The sequence below is a fragment of the Salmo salar genome, chromosome 08 (genome assembly GCF_965601325.2).
Source record: "Salmo salar chromosome 08, fSalSal1, whole genome shotgun sequence".
NCBI lineage: Eukaryota > Metazoa > Chordata > Actinopteri > Salmoniformes > Salmonidae > Salmo > Salmo salar.
In genome coordinates, this window is record NC_138298.1 from 41,488,776 (window position 1) to 41,501,045 (window position 12,270).

At 42.0% G+C, this 12,270-nt stretch overlaps 1 protein-coding gene across 1 annotated transcript; it reads right to left on the reverse strand.

Moving 5' to 3' along the window:
• Window positions 1–1,410: 1,410 nt before the first annotated feature.
• On the reverse strand, window positions 1,411–12,063 carry LOC106597325 (NACHT, LRR and PYD domains-containing protein 1 homolog). Its single transcript, XM_082978245.1, has 12 exons — window positions 11,941–12,063; window positions 10,955–11,001; window positions 10,268–10,820; window positions 9,082–9,173; window positions 8,419–8,456; window positions 7,712–7,776; window positions 7,367–7,581; window positions 6,922–7,178; window positions 6,636–6,764; window positions 2,978–3,104; window positions 2,871–2,900; window positions 1,411–2,491 (listed from the first exon to the last, which is right to left on the reverse strand). Exons 1-12 carry the CDS (start codon window positions 11,949–11,951, stop codon window positions 2,157–2,159), a joined length of 1,899 nt encoding a protein of 632 aa, XP_082834371.1. The 5' UTR covers window positions 11,952–12,063; the 3' UTR covers window positions 1,411–2,156.
• Window positions 12,064–12,270: the final 207 nt, after the last annotated feature.

Consider the following 12,270-nt stretch of genomic DNA (forward strand, 5'->3'; position numbering starts at 1 on the left):
GATTTTCTTTTTTTTAAATTGTATTTTATTTATTATGATATTATGAATAGAAATGGAGTTGTCACATATGCAGTTATCGAAAATAAATGGGAATGTCTGCTCAATCCAAATTTACGACCAACTGATTGCAGCACTACCACAAAAATGGATGCGGCAAGTGGAAAAGGTAGGGAACTTGTTTGCCTGCCATATATTAAAAGATACAAATTGGCTGAAAGGAACTGGCATAAATGGAAAAATATACCAGTTTCATCTGAGGACAAAAATGTTGACAGCTGCGCCATACAGGTTGCAAAATAACTGGGAGGAGATTTTCGATGTACCAATTCCATGGCATATGGTTTATGAACTGGTACAAAAAAACTACACTTGACTCAACAGTTTTTCAATTTAAATGATTATATACATTTCTTGCCACCAACAGAATGCTATCTATATATATATATATATATATATATATATATATATATAGGGCAACAATACAACAATCTCAGCTCTGTAGATTTTGTTGTGAAGAGACAGAATCAATAGATCATTTATTCTGATATTGCCCCAATGTAGCTAGTTTCTGTTCATAGGTTCAGGAACGGTTAAAAAAATCACATGTGCTTAAAGTTAACCTTACAAATAGCAGTGTTGGGTGATTTGGAAAGACACAGTCAGTCAATTAATAACATAATAATACTCGCAGGAAAGGTTTTCATCTTTAGCTCACAATCTGTGGATACCATACAATTAGAAAGGTTCAAACATTTTGTAAAACATCACATCCTAATTTAAAAATATATGGCACATGGAAATATGTGTGTAAATATGTATATGTATGTGTAGCAAAAAAGCTGAAATAAAACTACGATATTTGTCCTCTGAAGAGGGTGGTGGAGGATTGTTGTTGCTTTTTTGACCAAGATTTACAGCCCAGTCAGTCAGGGGTGTATTAATTAGTCACCCACCGTAGCACAACGTTTTGCAACAAAAAAGTAGTTTATTTTGGACAAATTCAGGTAGTGTTGATTTAGGATCAGGTCTGTTTCCTAGTGAATACACCCCATGGTGTTGAATAGGAGGGTTGATCTAGGATCAGGTCTGTTTCCTAGTGAATACACCCCATGGTGTTGAATAGGAGGGTTGATCTAGGATCCGGTCTGTTTCCTAGTGAATACACCCCATGGTGTTGAATAGGAGTGTTGATCTTGGATCAGGTCTGTTTCCTAGTGAACACACCCCATGGTGTTGAATAGGAAGGTTGATCTAGGATCAGGTCTGTTTCCTAGTGAATACACCCCATGGTGTTGATTAGGAGGGTTGATCTAGGATCAGTTCTCCCCGGTCCAAATGATTCAGAATTATTCTCATACACTGTTACGAACCGGCTCATAGCCTGTAACAAAGAGGGAGACAACGCGGAGATATAGAATAAAATATATTTATTAAATAAAGTGAACTATATACAAGTAAAAATGGGGTGTGTAGTCAGTAGTGGAAGGGAGTGGATGTGTTCACAGATGGTGATAATGAGGGCTGTTGAAAGGTGCCAAAACAAATGAACACAACGAAGCCCCAAAATGCCACAACCAAAAACAACAGTGTGTCTGGGTGGAGAGAGTCTCCTCAATGAATGGGGGAAAGGTGTATTTATCCCCGGGACACAGCCGAGCCCAGGTGTGTCCCATTTCACTGACGACCCTTCCGGCTCTGCCCACCGACATCCTATTAAAGAAAACAAGATCAAAGAGAAAGAATTCTGCAGACAGAGTGGGAGGGTCGTCACAGTGTGACAGAGCGGGAGGGTCGTCACAGTGTGACAGAGCGGGAGGGTCGTCACAGTGTGTTTGTGTGTGTGTGTGTGTGTATGTGGACTCTGTATTTTCGGCAGACAGAGTGGGAGGGTTGTCACACACACTTTTTCACACAATACTGTAAACTGTGTCTCCATAACATTTGCACAGTTATTTTTGTATTTTGTAATCCAACACTGTTACTATCCATTCTACCATTAGGTTGGTACCCCAACACTGTTACTATCCATTCTATCATTAGGTTGGTACCCCAACACTGTTACTATCCATTCTACCATTAGGGTGGTACCCCAACACTGTTACTATCCATTCTACCATTAGGATGGTACGCCAACACTGTTACTATCCATTCTACCATTAGGTTGGTAGCCCAACACTGTTGATCTGAAGCAGTGAACAAAGACAGGGGTCCAGCTCCCCAAGAAGGTTGATCATCCTAGAACTTGACTCAGTTCCTTTTCTCAACACCATGTCGATGATGTCACGTGCCTTCTCTGCCCTCTCAGCTATCACCTTCACTGACTCCATTTCCTCCTGGTTGATGACTGTGTGTTGCAGGAGTCCGTCCAGCAGTTCATTCAGGACAGGTCTTGACACTCGTTTCACAAACTCTGTCCGTAGAGAACGCAGCTGCAGTTTTGTAGAACCAGTCAGACTGCTCTCAGCCGGACGCCCTGCCCCCAACACAGCACCTGAGAGAGTCAGGTTACAAAATAACTACATTTGTACATTTACATTTCAGTCATTTAGAAGCAGACTCCTAAAATAAAAGTATTGAGAAAACATGATCTTTTACAATAACGACCTGAACATATCACATATTCACATTTAGGGACGGTTTCACAGACATAGAAAAAAAGGCTGGGTCATTCAGAACCAGGCTAATCTACATTAAGTCCTGGAGGAGATGTCATTGGGTCATTCAGAACCAGGTTAATCTACATCAAGTCCTGGAGGAGATGTCATTGTTCTTGAAGACAGTATTTTATAATCAAAACTAGTCCAGGTCCTACAGTAAACCATGTTGACTGACCCTCAAGTCATTGGTTTGTATATCTCATGTTTACTTACTAGTTGAATGGGTTTCAGAGATGTATTCATCTGAAAGAAACAGAAATAGGTTATATCACTCTAAACAGCATCTGTCAGAAAATGTTATGATTGACATATTCTCCTACCTGTTGGTACAATTTCTTTCCATACTATCCTCTCATCATCACCGATTAACTCCATCTCAATCTCTGTAATTTTCATAACCACCTTGAAAAAGCTTGGTGTGGTGTCTCTATGTATGAGATGAATCCTCTGGAGAGAGAGAGAGAGAGGTTAAACAAAAACATGGTTAAACATCAATTAAAAACACAACACCAAATCTTCCTCCACAGTAACTCAACACAACAGCCTCTGAATACCCCATATACTCAAACAGATCAATGTTAATAATTTTGTAACAGGCAAACTCAACCCTCAGTCTCGCTGCCAACATCCCCTCCAGCATTCCCATCACATCCACAGACCCCTGTCCTCGAATACTGTTCTTTCATGTTTTCCAAATTGCTAATTTAGCTGCCCCTGACACAAAGTTAAGAGAACTACACCCCTTCTACTAAACCTGTACTTTGTCCCAAATATAAAAATTTGGGAATAGAAAACCTCTCCCAGACCTGAGAATCAGCTAGTGATCAGGTCAATCATCCCCACCAACCTGGGACACTGTAAGAACAATGTTCATCCCAACCGTGGAGTGGACCCTATCTGAAGCTGACCTGCCCATAGCGATTCACTCTTTCCCCAATTAACTCTACCTGAGGAGACCCCCTCACACACCTTTAGAGCGTTTGAGAGAACCTTAACATCCTCACCCCCTGTAATAAAAACTGTCACGTCATCTGCATACGCAGACAGTGCTATCGTGGGACCCTTCATAACCCCTGGCACAGAGAAACCAGTAAGCCTCGCTCTTAAAAAACAAAGCATTGGTTCAATTGCCAGACAATATAACTGTCCTGAAGTTGGGCATCCCTGCCCAATGCCCCTTTGGACAGGGATGGGGCAGCTCAACCCACCCCCCACCTTCATCATACATGAGGCCCCAGCATACAGTAAACTCATCCAAGACAAAATAACATCCCCAAACAGAAAGGCTTTTATTGTCTTGATGAAGTACTGGTGGTCCACACGGTCAAAAGCCTTCTCCTGATCCAAAGAAAGTAAACCCACATTCACATCAGACAGTTTACAAATGTCTAAAACATCTCTTATCAGAAACAAGTTCTCAACGATAGAGCGGTCAGGTACACAGTCAGACTGGTCCTTGTGGACCAACAGCCCCAGATATTCTTTCAACCTGTTTGAGAGACACTTAGATATCATTTTATATTCTGCACACAGCAATGCAACAGGTCACCAGTTTTTTTAAAGGGCCAAATCCTCCCTTTTGGCAACAATGAAAGCACAGCACGTTGACAGGATACAGGAAGAGAATCCTCATGAAAAGATTCACACACCACTTCATAAAAATCCCCCCCAATAGACAGCGGGGGTAGCACCCCAGTGCTTATAGAACTCAGATGGTAAAACATCGATGCCAGGGGCTCCGGGGTCCCTCTGAGTGAGCAACTTCAATTCAATAGATTTGATGTCCTGTTCAAGGGCCCTGATAGTCTCTTTAACTTCAATACAAGACAGAGCAGTATACTGTTGACAAGACACACATATTTGGGCCTTCCCAACCTCCCACCATTGTCTCAAGGATTAAAAAATTCTAATTAATAACCCTCAGATACATACAACCTGTCTAACCTTTCTGCACCGACATCACCTTCATTAACTACTACAGTAGAGATCAGATACATACAACCTGTCTAACCTTTCTGCACCGACATCACCTTCATTAACTACTACAGTAGAGATCAGATACATACAACCTGTCTAACCTTGCTGCACTGACATCACCTTCATTAACTACTACAGTAGAGATCAGATACATACGACCTGCCTAACCTTGCTGCACCGACACCACCTTCATTAACTACTACAGTAGAGATCAGATACATACGACCTGTCTAACCTTGCTGCACCGACACCACCTTCATTAACTACTACAGTAGAGCTCAGATACATATAACCTGTCTAACCTTGCTGCACAAACACCACCTTCATTAACTACTATAGTAGAGATCAGATACATACAACCTGTCTAACCTTGCTGCACCGACACCACCTTCATTAACTACTACAGTAGTGATCAGATACATATAACCTGTCTAACCTTGCTGCACAAACACCACCTTCATTAACTACTACAGTAGAGATCAGATACATACAACCTGTCTGACCTTGATTGATTGAGTCATCGCCAGCTGCTATCATATCAGAAATATCCATATCCTTCTCCTGATCCTCCTCAACTGAGGACACAGACCCCTGACTCCCCTCTGCCACATCCCTCTCAACACTCCTCACCTGTACCACATTACTCGTACCGGGCATCTCCTCCACTACCTAGGAGACTAGCCCCACCTGAACCCCCTCCTGTACCCCATTACTAGTAGTGGACATCTCCTCCACTACCTGGGAGACTAGCTCCACCTGAACCCCCTCCTGTACCCCATTACACGTACCGGGCATCTCCTCCACTGCCTAGGAGACTAGCCCCACCTGAACCCCCTCCTGTACCCCATTACCAGTAGTGGACATCTCCTCCACTACCTGGGAGACTAGCTCCACCTGAACCCCTTCCTGTACCCCATTACTCGTACCGGGCATCTCCTCCACTACCTGGGAAACTAGACCCACCTAAACCCCCTCCTGTACTCCATCACGCGTACTGGGCATCTTCTCACCAGTCTGGGGAAATGGCTCCCCAGATCCATCCTGAGCTCCTACAACAATATTTTTCTGCTGCACATCAGACGCTATGTTCCCCTCTGTTACAAACTGCAACTCAGTACCCTCAACACAAACAACTTGTTCCTCAGCAACAGGTGCTTGTGGCTGCTCCTACCACTGTCAGCCCACCTCTCCCTACATCAGTGAGTCCAGGCGTTACGAGGACCACCTGCAAGCATGTTACTTATGGCCAACATCCCCACACTCAAATCACTGTTGACTACCCGTACTAGCATAAGCCATATACAGTCTGATGTCATACTTGACTTTAAATGATAACTCCAAAGTCTGCTCCGGTGAATCCAAAAACATAAACACCTGTCGCCGAAACAACAACCTTTTTCAGAGTCGAGTGTTTGAAACCCAATTTCCCAAACCGCAATAACTCGCGTTCCAATCGCTCATTTGCAATAAAAGGCGGTACATTCAAAATCGTAACCCTTGTTGACGGAGAAAAAGCGGCATAACTTTTTCATAGTCTACCTTCTCTCCTACTGAGACCAGATACTCCTCCACAGTGACAGTAGCTTTAGTAACACACCTCAAGCCGTGCCCAAGTGGCAGGGACGCCGACCACATGTGGGTCGCCATCCCCACCAAAACAAGGATAATTCAACAAGAAATACAATATATCTAATTCTACCACTGAAAAAAACCTGAATCAGCAGAAAAAGGAAAACCACCAAGAAAAGTAAACAAGAAAGAAACCACAGGCGATCTAACTCCAGACAACACTCACCCTCACTCATACAATACCCAGCATGCACCAAACACTGCCAGCATAAAGAGAGAGAGAGAGAGAGAGAGAGAGAGAGAGAGAGAGAGAGAGAGAGAGAGAGAGAGAGAGAGAGAGAGAGAGAGAGACAGAGAGAGAGAGAGAGAGAGAGAGAGAGAGAGATGTGACTTAAATGTCAGATTCATGTTCTTAGTCTACTAAAACTGTACCGGTGGAAAGATGGAGGTAGAACAGGGAATGTTCAGTCTGAAGGAACTTTTCAGTTTGAAGGACTGCTCTGGTCTTGAGATGAGAATCCTTTTAGACCCTTGAAACTTTGATTCCTGTTGTTCCACAGCCTGTGAAACGAGGCATGGAATACACAGCCAGTCAATGTATAGTCTAATTCAAACATTATTCAGAAAACTAGCAACACACTTATCTTCATTTAATGAGTGTCAACATAAACTGCACCACTGGTTAGTTAAGGTCATCTCTATAATAATGAAACCTCACCAGTATTTGGCCGGGGTTACTGGGGAACAGGTATAGGCGTGGAATTAGTGTTTGCTTTTTCACTGTCAGATAGAGCATCAGCTCACAGTGGACATCTACGTTCCAAGACAGTAATCTCAGTATCAGAGAGATTACTGAGAACTTGGGATGGAGAATCTTAGCATGGAATCTGGTGACCTCATGCACTTCCTCTAAAGACACTCCATGTTCCTCTACATGAAGAATCTTCATCTCATTCCTCAGGGAAGGGTTGGTCCCTGAACAACACAATAAAAAGGAGACAGAAAGACAAATATTGTATTATTCATCCAACTAAAACACAAAGAATATGCAGTACCAGATCACAGTAAACTCAAACTCCCAGAATAGTAATTTAATTAATTCAGGAAGTGAAATTCAGTTACATGGAAATGTCTTCCTGAATACTATTTCTATATGGTTTTACCTAAACAGACACAGTGTGGCAGATGAACTTCCTCCAGTTCACCTAACTCCATAGTGATGTCCAGCAATGGACCACCTTGTGTGTACTGCATGTCTTTCAGAAGTTGACTGTAGGGTTCCCAGTTCCTGAAGTGATACTTCAGAATGACATCTCTCTCACACAGCCAGCGGAGCCCAGACACTGTGCACTCATAACTCCCTTTGGGTGTCCTGTGTCTGAGGGCAACAACAAGATATGGTAGAGGGTCAATGGTCAAATGGAGAGGTTGGATTAGAAGACTTTTACCAAAGGTAATGGGGAAATACACTAGCAGGTGGAATGAAATGTTAAAAGTAGTTATTTTACCTGAACATTGTCACTCCCTGGACAGTGGAAGTCAAGGGTTCAATCTGAAGCCAGTGTGTGGAGTCCTGAACAAGGACGAGCATGTCAGTAATACATATGGGGCCTGTTTCCTGGACACAGATTGAGTCTAGTGCTGGACTAAAAAGCATACTCTATGGAAGTTCCAATAGAAAGTTCTTTACGGTCGAGGACTAGACTTAATCTGTGTCCAGAAACTGGCCAATTAACCAAAGTAACTAATCTAATGTATTTATTCAATGTTACATGGAATGCTGGTGATTTATCAAATAAACTGTCAAATGACAAAATATGACAACAGCTAAAATCCTGCATGACTACAAGCAGAACACAGGACTGTCTATATCCCAGTATGAATGGTTGGTCAGTACACACCTGGCTTTGAGACTGTGTTTATATTACTAAAGCAGAACACAGGACAGTCTATATCCCAGTATGAATGGTTGGTCAGTACACACCTGGCTTTGAGACTGTGTTTATATTACTAAAGCAGAACACAGGACTGTCTATATCCCAGTATGAATGGTTGGTCAGTACACACCTGGCTTTGAGACTGTGTTTATATTACTAAAGCAGAACACAGGACTGTCTATATCCCAGTATGAATGGTTGGTCAGTACACACCTGGCTTTGAGACTGTGCCTGACTCCTGCAGGTATGTAAAAATAAGAATTGACATTATGACTTACCTCAACATGGTCACAAGTCTTACAGCTCTGAGGAATCCCTGAAGTCAAAAGTAGTTATTTAAAATGTACAATCTCATGGAATATTGAATGAATAATTATTAAATAGACTTGTAATAAAAATGAATATAAGTGATCAACAGTCTCAGAATGTACACTCATTAGCATACCATAATCTGACATTAGTGTTATATTAATTAATGTTTGTGGAAGCAGGAAACAACATCGTTCTGGTCCATGTTTTGTAGATGTTGGGGCCTGATTTCTGGTAGATCCTAGGATGAGAGCTTAAAGGTAGAGTCAGCTAAATGATTTTGTACGAGCAGCACCACAGATATTGTGATGAGCAAGATGCCTGACTTCTCTCTCACACAGTCACACACAGTATCTGCCTATGTGGAAGGGTTCTCTTCACTCTCTAACAGAGTGTTAGCCACGGGACCAAAACAGCAGAGAAGTTTAGCCTTGCGCTACAATGCTCTTAGTTGTTGTAGAAATTGACCCACTATGCTGTTTACTTTGTGCATCTACGTCATATTGCTGACTCTACCTTTAAGTTTGTTTTGACCAAATAGATCATGATTGTGTTCCTTGCCTGGGACTCAACTACAATGAACGCTTAAAACAATTTTGATTTAAAAACAATTATCAGTTACTAACAGTCACATTTCTCAGGTCCAGGCTTGATACAACTCTCTCCACCATGGTCTCTGGTGTCCTCAGGTCCAGGCTTGATCCAACTCTCTCCACCATGGTCTCTGGTGTTGGTAAAGCAGAAGGATAGACTGAGATTAAACTAAATACAACTTATAAAGGCTTCATATAGCATACATACAGTCTTCATAAGACATACAACAAGTTTATATGGGGTGAGAGAACAACTCCCTATGTAGGGCACATTGCCTAAATGTGACATAACCCACTATGTCAACTTTCATATAGGCAATACTGACAGGTGACATTGCATATCTTGAGGAAAGCCCTTAGAGGTGTGAAGTCACCAGGTAGTGGTTAGAGAGAGAATGACATTACAGAGAGGCTGTTCTATTTAACAGGTTCTGATGCCCTCTAGTGATTAGAGAGAGAATGACATTACAGAGAGGCTGTTCTATTTAACAGGTTCTGATGCCCTCTAGTGGTTAGAGAGAGAATGACATTACAGAGAGGCTGTTCTATTTAACAGGTTCTGATGCCCTCTAGTGGTTACAGAGATAATGACATTACAGAGAGGCTGTTCTATTCAACAGGTTCTGATGCCCTCTAGTGGTTAGAGAGAGAATGACATAACAGAGAGGCTGTTCTATTTAACAGACTGAAATTAAATAGAGGACAGGAATCTACTAACACATTAAAACACACCACTACTACTAATCTAACTGTCTGTAGGTCCAACAGAACACATTAAAACACACCACTACTACTAATCTAACTGTCTGTAGGTCCAACAGAACACATTAAAACACACCACTACTACTAATCTAACTGTCTGTAGGTCCAACAGAACACATTAAAACACACCACTACTACTAATCTAACTGTCTGTAGGTCCAACAGAACACATTAAAACACACCACTACTACTAATCTAACTGTCTGTAGGTCCAACAGAACACATTAAAACACACCACAACTACTAATCTAACTGTCTATAGGTCCAACAGAACACATTAATACACACCACTACTACTAATCTAACTGTCTGTAGGTCCAACAAAACACATTAAACCACACCACCACTACTCATCTAACTGTCTGTAGGTCCAACAGAACACATTAAAACACACCACTACTACTAATGTAACTGTAGGAATGATTCCAGAGGAAACAAATGATAAAACATTGCTATGACTCACCTCTGAATGTGTTGGTCATCTATCTGACACAGGGTCACTGAGGAGGAGGAGCAAACCCCAAACCCAGGATAGAGGGGTTCAGTAAATGTGGAGTAGAATGTGTAAAGGTGTGTCAGTGTACCAGAGGAGGACATACTATAGAAGGACAAAGTACCAGCTGGCCAGTCCAGATACACTCCAACTCTGTTAGAATGAGGATCAGAGATGGATCTCCTACTGACTCCAGCATGGTTAAATGAGTAGAAGCCATCAAAGCAGATTAAACACCAGGACTTCCTATTGGTTCCAATACCACTGTGAAGCACCCCTCCCTTCCTGTTCATTCCTTTGTACACCACACCAATGTAAGCCCATTCACCATCCCTCTCCACCTCCCAGTAATAACGACATCCAGTTAAGCCTTCTCTGCAGAGAACTTGGGGATGATAGTCAAATCTGTCTGGATGGTCTTCATAATGCTGCATCTCTTCCACACATGTCACCTTCCTGTTCCCCTCAGACAGTATCAGGTTTGGGTTTACTGTATTTGGGTCCAGGGTGAGATGACAGGCATCTGTAGACAAAAGGAGAGTTGAATCAAACCACATCTTCATATAAAATGTTGTTTTGTAGGTACAGAACAAGAATTGATTAGTTACTATGTTACTATAGTTCTGAATATTCAGTTAATTAGGATTAAAGACTTACATTTCCTCAGCCCTGATTTCAGCCTGCACTCTCCACCATGATCCACACTGTAGGAGAAACAGGTTATTGACTGACAAAGACCTAATAAAGCAGTCAACATTTAAACCATATTGTTGTGTTCTGGTGCACTATCCAAGTTCATCACTAGAGACATACAGGTATTCTATCCTACCTACTGCATACAGAACAGAGTACAATTCATTACTAGAGACATACAGGTATTCTATCCTACCTACTGCATACAGAACGGAGTACAATTCATTACTAGAGACATACAGGTATTCTATCCTACCTACTGCATACAGAACAGAGTACAATTCATTACTAGAGACATACAGGTATTCTATCCTACCTACTGCATACAGAACGGAATACAATTCATTACTAGAGACATACAGGTATTCTATCCTACCTACTGCATACAGAACAGAGTACAATTCATTACTAGAGACATACAGGTATTCTATCCTTCCTACTGCATACAGAACAGAGTACAATTCATTACTAGAGACATACAGGTATTCTATCCTACCTACTGCATACAGAGCGGAGTACAATTCATTACTAGAGACATACAGGTATTCTATCCTACCTACTGCATACAGAGCGGAGTACAGTTCATTACTAGAGACATACAGGTATTCTATCCTACCTACTGCATACAGAACGGAGTACAATTCATTACTAGAGACATACAGGTATTCTATCCTACCTACTGCATACAGAACGGAGTACAATTCATTACTAGAGACATGCAGGTATTCTATCCTACCTACTGCATACAGAACAGAGTACAATTCCAACAGGATATCAGAGATGCAGAAGAAGAGTATTCATGTGGTGATGATGTATGCTGTGTTGGAGTGCTCAGCCTGCTGAGTAAACTTCCCCTTAATTCTACCATCATGTCCTCATGTTACTGACCCTACATCACTACATATGACACAACCACTGCTCACACTATTAGGACATCTATTCTGACTTACTTCAGCTTCATCAGTTTATATGTGGGATCCACCAGAGCAGCTGAAAGCAGTCCCCCTGCAGAGTCTCCTGGGTGATTGTAGCTCAGGTCCAGCTCTTTCAGGTGGGAGGGGTATGACCTCAGAGCTGAAGACAGAGCAGCACAGCCCTCCTCTGTGACCAGACAGCCAGACAGCCTACAGAGAGACACACAACAGCTGTCTAGGTTGATGTACTGGTGTCAATTATCTTGTAGGACACCCATACATTTGTCCATGACACAAACATTGTGAAGAAACGTCAGATTTTCAGAGTATTTGTTTTACTAAGCTCAGTACCGACCTGACTGAAAC

Coding starts and splice junctions, on each gene's coding strand:
- LOC106597325 (XM_082978245.1), bottom strand. Junction 8,457..9,081: donor CAAGCCTGGACCTGAGAAAT/GTGACTGTTAGT, acceptor TTTTGACTTCAG/GGATTCCTCAGAGCTGTAAG. Junction 2,492..2,870: donor CTCTGAAACCCATTCAACTA/GTAAGTAAACAT, acceptor TGACTCTCTCAG/GTGCTGTGTTGGGGGCAGGG.